Source organism: Ostrinia nubilalis, chromosome 3 (assembly GCF_963855985.1).
Source record: "Ostrinia nubilalis chromosome 3, ilOstNubi1.1, whole genome shotgun sequence".
Taxonomy (NCBI): domain Eukaryota; kingdom Metazoa; phylum Arthropoda; class Insecta; order Lepidoptera; family Crambidae; genus Ostrinia; species Ostrinia nubilalis.
Window position 1 is genome coordinate 7,338,378 of NC_087090.1, and position 16,872 is coordinate 7,355,249.

General features: G+C 38.0%; 2 protein-coding genes across 2 annotated transcripts in view; both read right to left on the reverse strand.

The window, feature by feature from the left end:
• On the reverse strand, positions 1–2,588 carry LOC135088155 (myb-like protein AA). Its single transcript, XM_063983041.1, has 3 exons — positions 2,290–2,588; positions 483–1,974; positions 1–21 (listed from the first exon to the last, which is right to left on the reverse strand). The coding sequence occupies exons 1-3, from the start codon at positions 2,586–2,588 to the stop codon at positions 1–3; spliced, it is 1,812 nt and encodes a 603-aa protein (XP_063839111.1).
• LOC135087793 (uncharacterized) overlaps positions 2,535–16,872 on the reverse strand; it is a 25,609-nt gene continuing 11,271 nt past the window's right edge. The window contains exons 2-5 of the mRNA XM_063982584.1: positions 6,941–7,152; positions 4,189–4,463; positions 3,133–3,306; positions 2,535–2,624 (exon numbers count right to left, since the gene is read on the reverse strand). Of these exons, the coding sequence (XP_063838654.1) occupies positions 3,180–3,306; positions 4,189–4,463; positions 6,941–7,152 (614 nt within the window). The 3' untranslated portion in view covers positions 2,535–2,624; positions 3,133–3,179. The remainder of the gene's footprint in view (positions 2,625–3,132; positions 3,307–4,188; positions 4,464–6,940; positions 7,153–16,872) is intronic.

A 16,872-nucleotide genomic window follows, 5' to 3' on the forward strand; every position in this document is an offset into this window, starting at 1 on the left:
TTACGACTCCTGCACAGTGCTCTTAAATTATCAAAGAACATTTGTTACATTAATATAAAAAGAAAGTAATGTAGTGAATAATGCAAACGCCTTTAATTATGATAGGGTTCGCAATATAAATACTTCATGACCGATATGTAGACGAAATATAGGTATTTTCTATGAATAATATAACCTTTTCTTTATACCCAAACTCACAATGCTGACAAGTGCTTTGACTGTTTTGCTCGATTTTGTGTTTAACTTTTTTAAACATCTATCATTATTACAGTTGGCAAGTAGGTACCTAGTACAGAATTAATAAAATGCTTGCGCATTCAATTTTAATAATGTGGAGTGAATTAGGTACGTAACAAGAAAACTTGCATTTCAGAAATAAGCAGAAGAAAGCGTTAATCTTATCCTGGTAAAATCATGATTGTCATTTAAATTTGAGAAAAACCTTGATTTACTAAATTCATCATAAAGAACAGACAACTTACCTTTCTTCCACCTCCGCCTCCGCCTCCGCCGCCTCCACCGCTTGGCTTTGAAATTGGAGGTGGGGCAGGATTTTGCGCCACGAATAAGCTTTCAGTGCGCTTCGGCTGATATGGTGATGGTGATATTTCTTGCCCAAGCGTTCGCTTTCGTAGGAGAGAATCTTCGAAAGGTTGTGGTTCTCGCGAGCCGGCTCGAGAAATGGAACCACGGCCGGAAGTCAAATGACCGTTGCCTGCTGGAGTCGCTGCACGAGAAGCAGGGCGCGACGCGGGTGCCGGCTGCGGCTGCGGGGCCACTGAGCCCGCACGTGACCCTCCGCTAGGTGCCGTGGCTTCCACAGACGGCTGCCGTGAGCGCCTACCAAAGCGGTCCACACTCGAGTCTCTACTTGGTGGTCTTTTATAGTGATCAAAGTAATCGATAGATGGCCGTGGGCCAGACGGCCTGTTTCCATTGACAATGTCTTGCTCTGTAGGCCCTTGCTGTCGATACCCCTGTTGATCTGGAGGAGCTTGGCGGTACATTTGCTGATCTGGTGCTGGTCGAGCATATCCTTGTTGATCTAGTGGCTGCCGATACCCTTGATCCATTGTTTGCCGATAAGCTTGGTCCGTTGGCATTTGTGTTCTATCCAGTGGTCCCTCGGAATATACAGTGCCGCTTCGGAATTCGTTTCTTCCGTAAGCAGCTGTACCCCCATCCACGAAGACATGTTCTTGAGTATCGTGGTTCGGTTGTGCGAGCACGCTTTGCCGCCTTGGGAGATTTTGAGCGGTACTCCACTCTTGAGGTTGTCTTTGATTTTGATTTTGTCGTACCGTTGATGAAAGTCGTCGACCTTGGTTTATATATTGCTGGCTGCTTTGGTCCATACTTTGTTGATGCTGCAACGCGTCTTGCCTGTTTAAACGATAAGATGCAGGAAGCTGTTGCTGTTGTTGTTGGCCACTTTGAGGAATAGATCCATAGACATTACTTGGTTCATTTTGTAAGTATTGTTTTTGACTATCTAACATTTGTGGTTGTGTATTTGGTGATGACCAGTTATCTTGATTGGGTGAATAATATTGATCATAAGTAGGTCCAAGTACCCTGTTGTCTGCACTGTAGTTAGTACTGTTCGCGAGTCTTGGATCTGTAGATAAAGCGGGCTTAGGATATTGTGTATTGGGGTATTGCGTAGAAGGTCGTCTTGAAGGCATCGCATTGGGCATTTTATTAGCATTAGGGAGCTGTGAATGCATCGGAGGGATATGGTTTGGAATGCTCTTTGAGTCCAAGATCTTTTCAGATTCTTGTGATACGGGTGTCGTGACTTGTGCATCGTAATGCTTTTGTCTGTATCTGTCTCTTAATCCTATTCGATCAAAGCCAGGGTGTTTGAAATCTGGAGCGAACTGTTTTGCAGTAGTTTGCGCAAGATCACAGTCTTCTTTTGCTTGGTCTGCCGCTTCATCGGCTTGTTCCGCTTTACCTCGGGCAGTGGAGGTTCTGTTGACAAAGAAATTAATGTTATATTGTCATCACACTCTCAAGACCTTTAACGGTTAGTAGTAGATAGCTGCGTAGGTATGTTACACGACGGTATGTCAATACTTTTACAATACTTTTAATTTTAACAATTTGTTTTGTCCATTTCTTTTTTTCCGCGTTGCGTTAAACGCTACTATAATATAATCATACAAATAAATGATACAGGCATGGCGCTACTATCCATGGTTATTTAGCGCTACAAAGTATACAGTAAAACATTATATGGCTACAGTTTAATATTGTAACGGAAAATGTATTTATAATAATACTAACCTTGATATGGCTATATCAGCTTTCTGTAAGGCGATCTTTGAGGCACGCTGCGCCGCGTTGACGGCCGAGTCGACTCGTTCGCGGAATTTGGCGGAGCGCATAAGGAACATGTGTTTCCTTTTCTGACTCGTTATGAGTACGTTATTTTTGTATTTGCCCTCTTCTCTTGTGCCATCGCGGAAAGTAGTAACACCATAACCATATTTTCTGTTTGCGAACCATTCGCCTTCGTACCGAAGCCCGTCGCTGCGTTCACTAACACCGAATCCAGTCCGCTTGTCATTTTTCCATTCACCCATGTATGTCTCTGTTACACTCGCATCTAAGTGTTCATCCTGTAAATAATAACGCATTGCTTTTAGTAAAAAGGAGTCACAAAGCTAAATTTATTTGTGACTTTTGATTGATCAGCTTTAGGACCTAGGTTAGGTGAGGCGATGTTATCTAAGTACCTACCCACCCGTGTTGTTTTTACATTGATATCTTAAATTTTACTCCGGTTATGTAAAGATTATTGTTTTTTGTATTTAGAGTTCCATTTTACAAATCGAACCCTTATTTTATTACTAAAATTGGGCTCTCCTTTTCGCGAATTTTCTAAATTCAATTATTTCGTTTAATAAGCTCCGATTTTCTCTTAACTCTACCACTCTCATTCCACTAATCACATTTTTTATCGGTCTCAAGTGGCCTTCAGAGTTATACGAAAAAATCGCAAAAATACATGTAGGTACCTATATTATATTCAGTTTAGAAAGTTAACCAGCATAGGCAGCGGCTGTAAGCGTTTTTCCGTCAAAAGTTACTATTCTTTAATCCGTGCAAAATACTTTATGAGCTGACCTCAACAACGAAGCTTGCATTAGAGTTAGTCTGCAGCGAGGCATGGGTCATGGCGGAGTGGGAGCTCTCCACCGACGACACCCAGGAGGAGGCCGAGCCCCCCGAGCCGCCCGACCGCACCGACCCCGTGCCGCGCTTGTCCAACTCTCCTGCACTACGCTGCTTACGTAATTTCTGGAAGCATACATGATTCGATATTGTTTAATAATATAATAATGATTTTTTGTAATCTCTTACTAGTCAAGAAGGGCAATTGAAACTATCAATCAACATAGCGCTCAGCGAGTTTTAGACTGTCGTCGTTGTTATAGCTAATTATATACCTACCTATTATTGATTTTGCCATTTCGCTTCAATTGTAGGCATTATTGATTGAAACTAATTCTCTATGTAAGTAAAGCAACTTACATTGTACCACAGTCTGTCGACTAGATTGATACTTAAATGGCGTCATTTTTTTGCTAGGTGATTCTGAACACCCTGGTGTTTTTGGTGTTTGGTTCATCACATCCTGATGTGGTGTTACTGTCAATGTACGAGTATTATTTTAGTTTCTTAAATTAGTCTCTTATAGAGTGACTGTTAGTGATAGGCAGACATTAACACAAATCCCCTATCAACTGGCGTGACTTACAGAAATTCGATAGGTAATTGATAAGTAGAGCTGAGTCGTATATTAAAAATAAACACGAAACAGCGACTATGGTGTCTAAAATTGTTCCGCTGAGTAAAGATATAGGCCTCTGACACGAAAACATACAATAAATTTGTAAAATATAATCGTATCAGTTATGCTTGCTATGATTTTATAGTCATGTCCAATTAGTAGTTTAGCTCTCTAGACTTGTATTTATGACGATACATCGAACATGAAATTGCCAGTTAACAAGAAAATACAATAATTTCGGTTTAAGCTTATCACACATCTAGGTGATGAACTATATTACTAGTTTCGACTGCATATAGTCTGGTTCGCAAACCACAGTGTCCACAGTTCATTATTACATCGTCAAACTTAACCAAATTAGTCTCAAAAAGTGAAAAGCCCAGACTTACAGATAGCAGTCCCTTTTTAGGTTTTTCTGCCAGCGAACCACGGCGGCCCGGTTCCTCGGAGCTGGCCGTAAGCACGAAGCCTCCGCGCGCGTCGTCCATGCGCGTCGTGCGTCGTTCGGAAGGGTCCGGCGTCCCCGCCGCGTCCGCCAGCGAGGACTGCGAGCCTCGGTGCCCTCGCGCGCCTCCTCGGTAGTGCGAGGCCAGGCCGAAGGGCGCCGACGTTCGCACACCGTACCCGTGCCGCAGGCCGCGCATCCATTGTCCTTGGTATGTTCCTGGAAAACACGATTATACACTATAAGCATTTTCACTTTTATCCTGAAAGTTCCTTGATGCTCCAGGAGCATTGAGATGTTAAATTCCCAAGTTGGCTAAATTTAAAAATCACCCATAATCCTGGTAATATTATCAATTGGGTTAGGATATCGCATGCTTTCAATCAATTTGATGGTCCGGAACGAAATGTAATTATGTGCATCAGAGGACTCGTTAAGCTTTCGCATCAGTCCGACTGAAAAATCTCAGTAGAAGCACAGAATAATAATAAGTACTGTAGAAGGCATTATGGCTGTTCAGATAATTAGTCTAACGGCAGCGTGACTTTGTACAGTCAGACACAACTTTTCAAAGGAAAAAAATATAACAGAAACAATAATGTAGAGCAGTGTTTTCAAGCTTTTCATGTAATGACACGACGTATGAAAAATATTTTGCGCACAGTATTTTCGTATAGTCTTATTATGATGTTATCAACATCTTACAGAACCAAAGCGTACTGCTTTGGTTATTAGATCGATTTTACCCGACTGCGACAGAAGGATTCAAAGGATTGTTATGTTTTTATTTAATAAAATAGGTGATTTGGAATTTTCCTGAGTGGGTATCTTTATTGTTGCTCTCTGTTACTTTACACGATTCGTTTTAGTTTAACTGACACGCCATGCTACTATAAATAACTAAAGGCGTGGAAATACCTCGATTGAAGTTTTACGTATGTACCTTTCCAAGCCTATAACGCGGAATCATCTGCATTTACATTGTATTGCCATTAAAACTAGCCCGTAATTTCCTAATCAAACTAAAAGCCAATATAGTAGAGCACTTTAACCAATTAAATAGTTTTAGTAGTAATTGAAGCTTTTCTAGAGCTTTATTCACTTAATTGAATTCGTTTTTTGGAAAACCTTACTTCGTGGTTTGAACTCCTTTACAAACTCTAACAGCTAGATTATGACTGTAAATTATTAGTGGTAAGAAGTTTTCAAAATTGACAGAGTTCAACTACATATCTCATGAGCGTATTCAGACAAGTTTTCTTCCTTCTCACCCATATGATTATGGTATGCTCTGTTTCAGGTGTCAATTAAGTTAAAAGGTCTTTGTATTTATGAGTGTTATTTAACGTGTTAGGTCTATTGAGTAAAAAAATGTTTGTGTTAGTGGGTGAGTGTTATGGTAGTAGAAACATATTATCTTTTGTAGTACAGAATGAGTGAGTAGCCGAGATGATTGTGTGTCGAGGCGGTGCGGCGGGCGTGCCTGCGTCGCTATATTTAACTACCGAGGGCCGCAGTGCTCGGACACCACGATAGTGCCGGTGCCGCGGCCGCAATACTACGGCTTTCAACCATTCATATACTAAATCATCGAAAAATGGTTATTGCAATACATCAGACTCGCTTAGAATTATATTTGTTCCATAAATAAATATCTATGTAATTTATCTAACAAGCGCAGCGCACACGCCCTGAGCTCTCACTATGCGCAATTAGTGACGAGACATAATGAGCAGTGGGTGTGATGACGCTAAGGCAACTTAATAGCCACTGGTGCTGGTGAATATTTGACGAGGCTGCTGACTACCGTGTTGGGAACACGCAATGAATGAACTATCCGTATAGGTAGCTGTTTTATGTCTGCTAAACTAAATACGGCTCGCCTACGTAAGCGATATTAGGAATGTTTTCGTGAAAATATCAGTGCATTCACGATATTACTGAGAATGACGAATCACAGTGTTGTTTAAGATTATGACTCAATGTAATATTGTGCTCAGAATAAATTATTGCGTGACGTTTTGTCGCAGTGTTCGTAAAAGGCAATGTAGAGTTACGGAGTTTAATAAGAGAGCTCTGATTTTTATTCGATTCCAAGGTTGAATAAATCGTGATCGTCTCTGGACACATTGTCAGTTGGCACGATAGCGAAATCGCCTAAATTACAACAGCAAAATAGCTTTGTCTTGCTGTTCGAGCACAATAACATTCGATTTATTCTAATCTCTTGAAAATTGCTATAGCATTCAATGTGCGTCTCGAGTTGTTTTGTATTTAACTCTATGGTATTTAGTGTTGGTCGTGAGAACGTGTCTGCTGTTTGCACATAAATTATATTCTAGTGGTAAACATTGCATAAGCCAAATGGGGGTTTTTCCTAGTTCACGCAACTTCAATCTGGGTCAATACGTGGCAACAACGTAGTCTTGTGAGCGTTGAAAGTGAAACATTAGTAGGTGGATAATGTACCAGTGAAGGTATATTTTACTCCCATGGCAAGTACCTACAATGCGTTGAAAGGGGTAAAATGTGTGATCTTATAGAGCATCAGTTTTAATCTAATTGTTTGATTAAAAGTAAAACGCATTCTCCCGTAGTGATTCAGAGTAAGAATGCCAGGGTCGTGTAAACGTAATATGTATTTTCGTCGGGATTTCGTGAGTTGGCAATGGAAAAAGTTAGATAATTATACTGACCGCCATCAGCGTAAGTTTCAGAGCCGTATCCGTCTTGAAGTCCGTTGGCCCAGGTGCCCTCGTACTTGGCGTTGCTGGTGGTGCTCTGGCGCACGCCGTAGCGGCCCTTGTAGCCCTGCGTCCACTCGCCGCGGTACAGCCACCGGTCGCGGGTCTCCACGCCCAGTCCATGTCGCTTGCCGTTCTGCCATTGGCCCTCGTATGCGCTGCCACTGAAACATCATACATAACTAATTAGAGCTATGGTCTATACTCGTATATACTCGTACATAGTACTTGCTTGCCATGTTGGAATTTTATAGCTTTATTAAAATACTAGCGGCCGCCCGCGACTTCGTACGCGTGGATCCCATTTTACCCCCTTCATCTATCGTACGCGGTTTAGATTTTTTCATACAAATGTTTTTTCCCGCTAACTCCCGTTCCCGTAGGAATTTCGCAATATCCTGTTGTAACTAAGCTTTAAGTTTACTAAGAGACCTTCATGACAAATTTCAAGCGTCTAACTTAAGCGGTTTAGATTTTTCATACAAAAGGATTTTCCCGGTAATTCCTGTTCCTGTGGGAATTTCGGGAGTTCTTTTCTTAGTGCACCTCTACGGTACCTAAGCTACGTCCCTTATAAATTTCAAGTGCTTACGTTTAGCCGTTTAGGCTGTGCGTGGGTATGTCAGTGAGTCAGTCATACAAAAGGAATTTCCCGCTAATTCCAGTTCCCGTGGGAATTTTGCAATATCCTGTTGTAACTAAGCTTTAAGTTTACTAAGGTACCTGCATGCCAAATTTTAAGCGTCTATGTTACGTGGCTTAGATTTTTTCATACAAATGTTTTTTCTCGCTAATTCCCGTTCCCGTAGGAATTTTGCAATATCCTGTTATAACTAAGCTTTAAGTTTACTAAGGTACCTGCTTGCCAAATTTCAAGCGTCTAACTTAAGCGGTTTAGATTTTTCATACAAAAGGATTTTCCCGCTAATGCCCGTTCCCGTGGGAATTCCTAAGTATCCTATAACCTGCCCAGGAGTATGAAGAATAATTGTACCAAGTTTCGTTAAAATCCGTCGAGTAGTTTTTGTTTCTATAAGGAACATACAGACAGACAGACAGACAAAAATTTTACTGATTGCATTTTTGGCATCAGTTTCGATCACTAATCACCCCCTGATAGTTATTTTGAAAATATATTTCATGTACAGAATTGACCTCTCTACAGATTTATTATAAGTATAGATAAATAGTAAGTAAGTACAAACAAAATGTACGCTACGTATTAATTATCATTGAAATTCTCCCTAGATGGTGGTAAAATTAAAACTCAATTAACTACGCTCAAGGTTTAACACAAAAGCCTTGTCACTGCGTAAGGTTTGTCAGCCGCGTGATAGTAGCCTAGTTATATTTGTAAATGTGTTAGCTATTATTAATCTATGTTTATTCCCTTGATGCCAGTCGTTTGTATAAGGGGGCCCGAGCGCCATCGTCTGTGAATATAAAAGGGGACACCAATTTCCCCCTGAAGCCGGTTGGTCGTGTTGAATTGTGGCCGCAGGTTTAAAGAACTTTATTCTCTAACTAGCGGCCGCCCGCGACTTCGTACGCGTGGATCCCGTTTTACCCCCTTCATCTATCTTACGCGGTTTAGATTTTTTCATACAAATGTTTTTTCCCGCTAACTCCCGTTCCCGTTGGAATTTCGCAATATCCTGTTGTAACTAAGCTTAAAGTTTACTAAGGGACCTGCATGCCAAATTTCAAGCGTCTAACTTAAGCGGTTTAGATTTTTCATACAAAAGGATTTTCCCGGTAATTCCTGCTACGTCCCTTATAAATTTCAAGTGCCTACGTTTAGCCGTTTAGTCTGTGCGTGGGTATGTCAGTGAGTCAGTCATACAAAAGGAATTTCCCGCTAATTCCAGTTCCCGTGGGAATTTTTCAATATCCTGTTGTAACTAAGCTTTAAGTTTACTAAGGTACCTGCATGCCAAATTTTAAGCGTCTAACTTACGCGGTTTAGATTTTTTCATACAAATGTTTTTTCCCGCTAACTCCCGTTCCCGTGAGAATTTTGCAATATCCTGTTGTAACTAAGCTTTAAATTTACTAATGTACCTGCATGCCAAATTTCAAGCGTCTATCTTACGTGGCTTAGATTTATTCATACAAATGTTTTTTCTCGCTAATTCCCGTTCCCGTAGGAATTTTGCAATATCCTGTTATAACTAAGCTTCAAGTTTACTAAGGTACCTGCATGCCAAATTTCAAGCGTCTAACTTAAGCGGTTTAGATTTTTCATACAAAAGGATTTTCCCGCTAATGCCCGTTCCCGTGGGAATTCCTAAGTATCCTATAACCTGCCCAGAAGTATGAAGAATAATTGTACCAAGTTTCGTTAAAATCCGTCGAGTAGTTTTTGTTTCTATAAGGAACATACAGACAGACAGACAGACAGACAAAAATTTTACTGATTGCATTTTTGGCATCAGTATCGATCACTAATCACCCCCTGATCATGGACCTATAAAAAAAGTCGGACGGATTCTCATCAACAAAATACTGTGACATTAGGATACACCAGCTTGCCTGTACGCACAGGCCGGCACGCACACATTCACACCCTGACGCACCACTTCGAGTGCAAACTTCACACAGTTGACACATTTGGGCGGCGAAAAAACAACACGAATACGACATGGTCTTGTGTGATGAAATTGTGTAAAAACCGTTCTGTTCGAACAAACAAAAATTAAGGAATCACATTTCACAGGTAAAATAATAATCCAATCACTTATTTTCCGAGATTAAAATATTGAAATTAATTGAAATCAAACGTCATTCACTCGAAAAAATAATACGTCAAAGACCAGTGTTCTCAGTTATTTACGTGGGAAAATTACCCGAAATATGGGAAATTAATAATAATTTTAGGACTTTTTTTTAATTTTTGTTTTAATGGGATATATTTTCATAGGCAGATTTGAATTTTCTTACATTGATTGCAAGTCAGTGTCAGGTTGTATGTTAAAATCTATCAGAGATAATAATAATTATATTGATGATGCATAAGATAATGATTATAATGTACACAAGATTCGTAATTTGTAACTCCGTGAATCATTTTTGATCAACATTATGTAGGTACATACCCTGACACTGAGTTGCAAACAATCTAAGAAAATTTGAACATTGAAAATTTCGCGCCTGCCTCAACGCATTCACCTTTCAACCTTTTCAAATTCTGTCTACATTTCCAAGTAACATCTGCCGATCTATGTTTTTCTTAAAATAAATGGGTAAAATGTTTTGGCTAACATGGCATCCCTAAATTCACTCACACAATAGACAGATGCCAAAATTTTGCGTCACAGTTTTGTTGTAGCGCGAGTTCCGTCCGCCTTTTTTTATAGGTCCATGTCTCTACAGATTTATTATAAGTATAGATTGTTTACATTTCATTTATAAAACAAAGATTAAAAAAAATAATAGGTAGGTATAACAATCAATTAATTAACTGCTGCTGCTAGCCTGCTTATTAGTTAGTTAGTTTTTTTTAATACCTAGGATGTAAACTTTCACAACCCTTCAAGTTGTTTGGCATTAGGTACAGTGAGAGCCCCAGTTAAAATCTTAGGTGGTAATGTGGTGTTCGTGGTTTCTTTCTTTCTATCTCAATAAGAGACTACCTATACCTACCTAGACCTACGTGAGAATATCGTGTCTTGTAGAGTCAGTGTAGATACCTCGACCACAGAATAATAATAAGTACTTCGTACAGAAGATTTTCTTCGCGAAGGTATTTAAAAAAAAATATGCTCAATGTCGTTAACAATATGGTGTAATTTAGCTTGTCTCAAGAGTCGAGCACCATTTTGTTGACAAACGTCAGTGATCGGTACTGCGCCGAAGACATAGGGCTGACTTCGGTAAAATGTGTGACATGAGGTGCCAAACTGCGGAAAATGGCGGAGGAAATACATGAATAAGATTGAATTATATTTTGTGTTTCTAATATTATTCAGGCAATTAAAAATACTGCAGAGTATTAATTACACCATCGTTTTTACAAATTGTTTATTGTCTTTACAATGCAAATGGGTGAAGAATACGTGCGTGCGTCAATACTCGCTCGTGATTGTCCTGTCGATTAGGTACCTCAGGAGGGGTAGTCGCGCGTGTTTTGTTTTCGATGCAAACTCGCGGAGATGAACAGGCCTGCCTCGACACATTGCGTGTCCTTCATAAGCTCGCAACCTAACGCCAGCAGGTGTGACGGAAAAAATCTATCCTAGATTTGCTCCGACGAAGAAACCACTAATGAGCATACGTACGATACCTAGATGTTTTGTATTCACATGTACTATCATCCAATTTATGAGCTTCTCATATATTATTAATGGGCGCATTACCTTGTAGGTTAGAGGTCAAAATACTAAAGATAGTGATCAACCTAAGAAAGAAGATTTATACTCTTATAATCTTGAAACTAACCAAAATATGATTTATCTGCTTGTGCAGATAAATCATATTTTGGTTAGTTGTAGTTGTATTTGAATAAGTGTAATTGAATTAGATAGGCATGATTAATGATCGTGTGTAAGGTAGAGCATGTTTATTTAAAAATAATGTCTGTACCCTCGCAAGAAAATAAAAACAAGTTTTAAAATAAATTGACATCAAAAACTTGATAATTAAATTGACATTAAACTCAAGTTCATTTGCATCAAGTTGCAACACAGAGGCATATTCTTTGCTGACGACCTTTTAAGCGTGGTGACTCATGACTGAGAAAGGGCGCGTACCTTATTCCTCTGAACTATATTGAATGAAATCCTAATGTTTTTCATGAAATATAAGTACGCTACGATAGGAATTTTACTGTCCAGAAGCAGGAGTTAAGTGTTTTTAATGAGAATTCTTGACCTTCTAATAATGGTACCTAATATTTCCATTCGAAATTAAACGAACTAATTTTAGAAGTACCTAGATGTGTCTCATCTCATCTCATTCTGTAAGTGTATTTAACCGAAACTGCTCACGTTTTTAGTGTGTATTACCAACTACTCTGAATTTCATTAAAAGTCGTGAAGAAAGCCCACAACAGTCGTAAATTCTTATAGGCGTCTGCTTCTCCACAGTCGAATAAAACGCTAGTGTGTTCGTCTCGATCTCTAGTATGTCTAAATATATTTGAAGGAATCAACAATACACGCTCAGTCAGAATTCCTTTCAGTTTTTATAGTCTCGTAAGATAATGGAATGATCTGTTCTACAGATGAGTTCAGTTGAAACAACTCAAGTCTAACCTCTATTTATATCGCGTTAGACGATTTGCGGTCCCAGCTGAATATTACAAGTGAAACTAACTGACTGTAGCTGTGAAGAGAAATGGCCTTGGCGCGACAAGGACGGAATGGGGCATTAAACATGTAGGTTTTGTTTACGTCCCTTTTCGTTACACTGAAATCTATCACTAAATTTATTTACTCAACACGTGTAACGTTTGTCCTTGTATTTTTTCTTCTGAGCTAGTAATAAATAAATAAATAAAAATATAAATAAATAAATAAATCAATAGTTCAATTTTATATTTAGTTCATTGTTTGAAAATGAGTCAAGATTGTGGTGGAATAAAAGTGCACAGTGTTAGTCTAAGATCCCGCTATACAAGGACCTTCACCGAGATGCTTATTTGATAAAACATATTTTATATTCAATTTCACATGTCAATAATTATATTGCTTAAGGGTTGCCTAATAAATTTCAGTCCAGGATATGATTAATTAATCATTAAAAAAAGTTTTATTTTTAAATATTTCATCGGTTTGATTATTAAACAAACACCATACCAATCGAAAGTATGAAGCCCATAGAATATGCAAACGTTAGGTTGCCTATTCTTTTCCAGTCATAACTCTCGGGTTGCCAGGTATAAACAGGTAAATTGATAGAGCATTTTGCATCGGTCTGATAATTTAATCAAATATAAATGAAAATAAAGATTATTTCATTATGAACACGGTGGTATAGGGTTGCCTGCGAAAAATCAGTCCTGAATGACGGTTGTCGAATTTTGTAAAGTGAAATTAAAACTGAAAGGTGACATTTTTCGAGTAGTTGGCAACATTTGGGAAAGACGAGTTGTATGAGGCGTTTGTGTGTCTTGTCAAGAGGTGTCGCTTGGGTGAAGAAATTTCTCCAGTGTTGCCATGCTTTCGGAGATTTGGTCCAAAAATGTCGAAAGTGGAAATAACGACTTCCGGTCAAAAATTTGGATGACGCCTCCTGCAAAAGAGTCGTACAAATGACATTTGATCATTTTCATCTCGATCACCTGGCAACACTGGCAGCTACGGGGAAAAGTATTTTTTTTTTCGACATGGGTGTCTTTAAAGTTAAGGACGGACAGAAGGAGAAATGGCAGAAAAAATCCAAAAATGGGGTTTGGTCGGTTATACGACCCAGATTATGGGAAAAATCCGAAAATTCAGAAAATCAAGATGGCGACCGAGTGAGCGGTCATTTTGTAAAAAGTTTCAGATTTCTGATTTTTCAAATGCATTTTTTGGGCAGTTGGCAACATTTGGGAAACTCGAGTTGTATAGAGCGATTACGTAGTTTGCTAAGGAGTATCGTTTGGAAAAACAACATTTTCCAGTGTTGCCATACTTTGAAAGATTTGGTCAAAACATGTAAAAAATGGAAATAACGACTTTTGGTCCAAAATTTGGATGACGCCTCCTGCAAATAGGTCAAACTAATGACATTTGACTATTTTTATCTCGATTACCTGGCAACACTGGCAGTTACGGGGCCACAAAATTTTGGGACTTGGGTGGTTTTAAGGAATTGTTTCACGGGATTGGTTTAAGTTAGAAAAAAAGTAAAAATGGGTTTCGGCGCGGAAAATGGTCTAGATTAAGCGAAAAATGCAATAAGTATGGCAACACTGGAAAATGTTGTTTTTTCCAAACGATACTCCTTAGCAAACTACGTAATCGCTCTATACAACTCGAGTTTCCCAAATGTTGCCAACTGCCCAAAAAATGCATTTGAAAAATCAGAAATCTGAAACTTTTTACAAAATGGCCGCTCACTCGGTCGCCATCTTGATTTTCTGAATTTTCGGATTTTTCCCATAATTTGGGTCGTATAACCGACCAAACCCCATTTTTGGATTTTTTCCGCCATATCTCCTTCTGTCCGTCCTTAACTTTAAAGACACCCATGTCGAAAAAAAATACTTTTCCCCATAGCTGCAAGTGTTGCCAGGTGATCGAGATGAAAATGGTCAAATGTCATTTGTACGACCCTTTTGCAGGAGGCGTCATCCAAATTTTTGACCGGAAGTCGTTATTTCCACTTTCGACATTTTTGGACCAAATCTCCGAAAGCATGGCAACACTGGAGAAATTTCTTCACCCAAGCGACACCTCTTGACAAGACACACAAACGCCTCATACAACTCGTCTTTCCCAAATGTTGCCAACTACTCGAAAAATGTCACCTTTCAGTTTTAATTTCACTTTACAAAATTCGACAACCGTCATTCAGGACTGATTTTTCGCAGGCAACCCTATACCACCGTGTTCATAATGAAATAATCTTTATTTTCATTTATATTTGATTAAATTATCAGACCGATGCAAAATGCTCTATCAATTTACCTGTTTATACCTGGCAACCCGAGAGTTATGACTGGAAAAGAATAGGCAACCTAACGTTTGCATATTCTATGGGCTTCATACTTTCGATTGGTATGGTGTTTGTTTAATAATCAAACCGATGAAATATTTAAAAATAAAACTTTTTTTAATGATTAATTAATCATATCCTGGACTGAAATTTATTAGGCAACCCTTAAGCAATATAATTATTGACATGTTAAATTGAATATAAAATATGTTTCATCAAATAAGCATCTCGGTGAAGGTCGTTGTATAGCGGGATCTTATACTATGTGCTCTCTACATAAAGTGCGCTTTTTGTCTTACTTTTTTCTCTAACTCTATTTTTGCTTTGAAGCTTGTTTATTGTATTGGTACCAATGTATTTTTATTAACCTTGCATGGTTGAAACTTACTGAAAGAATTTGTACTTACCTATTAACTGAACTGAACTTAAATAAAATAAAATAAATAAAATTCATTTATTTCAGGCCAGGGCCCATAAAATTCCAATAATAATTACATTAAATAATTAAAATCAAAAAACAAAAGAAATAAATTATAAAAGCTACATAAAATTTTTTAACTTCATTACAACTTCAACTATGTATTATTTTTAATAACCTTGTATGGTTGAAATGATGTGATTGTATTTAGGCTGAACTGAAACTGTAACTTTTGAAGGCAAATATTTTATTAGGTATAAGATGCTCATTTAATTTTTACCCATTTCATATTGTATATGCATTGTTGAATATTTATAGTTTTATTAATTTAAATAAAATATTTAAATAAAATAAATTGGGGGTTTGGTTTTACGACTTTGAGGATTGTTAAGGATCATCATAAATTGCTTCTGATGTAGGCACTGTTCTCCTGAAATCTCGTCTGATAATATTTTTCAGGACACCCTGAATTTTTAAATACATACAACACGTGCGTGGCGAATGCGCACGACTTGTTGTCTACATTTGACGCAAATCATCACTCGATGTGTGAATGCGCTCGCGTCAAGTAGTATATTGAATACCGATGTGTCTACAAGCTGGCACTGTTCTGTAAATTTTTCTTCTCGATCGCACGTGTAGCAGGATTGGTTTTCAATTTTCATTCGGTTATTTAATTAGTTACTATGCATAAAATAGAAAGTGTAGTAGGTTATATTAATTACAATATGTACAGAAAAAAAATCAGCTAACGAGTAGGTACTTCAGATTCGAAACCATGTGAGCTTTCGCTAACCGAGTAGTAAATTGTTTTTACCGCTGAATTACAGAGATGCTGTTTCAGTCGTAATAAAATGTATCTTGAAAACTATGAGTAATAAATAGTAAGAATTAAAAAATAAAGCTTTGACATAGAATAAGTTGATACATACTTATTACTTATCTCAAAACCCATGTTTGTCTGAGCTTTCGAAATCGTACTTTTGTAACATTGTCGCGGGGTTATGTAAAATCAATACAGGTATTATCCATAGACGCCCATTATGTATGTATTAAGTATACTCGTATAGGTGTGACTAACACAGGTAAATATTAGATTAAGTTAAAAATCCAACAGAAGATATAGCTTTCATATTTGCGGGTTAAGAAAATTATCTAGGTCAAGGTTATCCAATAACGCAACGTTCAGACTTCAGGTTAAGCTCAACGTTAACTAAAATGAAAAGGGAAATGTGGTGAAAGGTGAAATACGTAAATCTACCTAAGTAAATTAATTGAAATACATATATTTTACAACATTTTTGTTCATATTTCTAAGATCTTTCCGCAACATTAACCGTTTGTCTGATGAATAAAATGGCAGTTCATTCCTACCATCCACGTAAGTACATATTTACTACGAGTAGAAGTTTTTAATTTTCAAGCGCAGAAACATTATAAAGCTACGTAATAGGTACTTCTTTGTATCCCTTTTCTTCTTACCGAAACAAACAACTTTACTTTAAAATCATTGTTTTCTTTGTTTTTACGGAAGTCATATAATAGGCACGAATTCTACCTGGCTACAACAATGCCCGAAGCCTTAAAAAGCTGAACTAAAAACAAACAACCCTCCGAAAAAGCACTACAAAAAGTAAAACGGACAAAAAGTTTGATAAACATTTATTGTAAAATTCAATATTGTGTGGATTGCGAGCCACGGAGAATTCTTTAATCATTCATGTATGGAGACGACCACAAATCTGAAACCTTGCTTGTCAAAACTCAAGTTGACTCATGCATGAGTAATTATTGAGGTTAATATTAACCACATGTCCGTGGATTA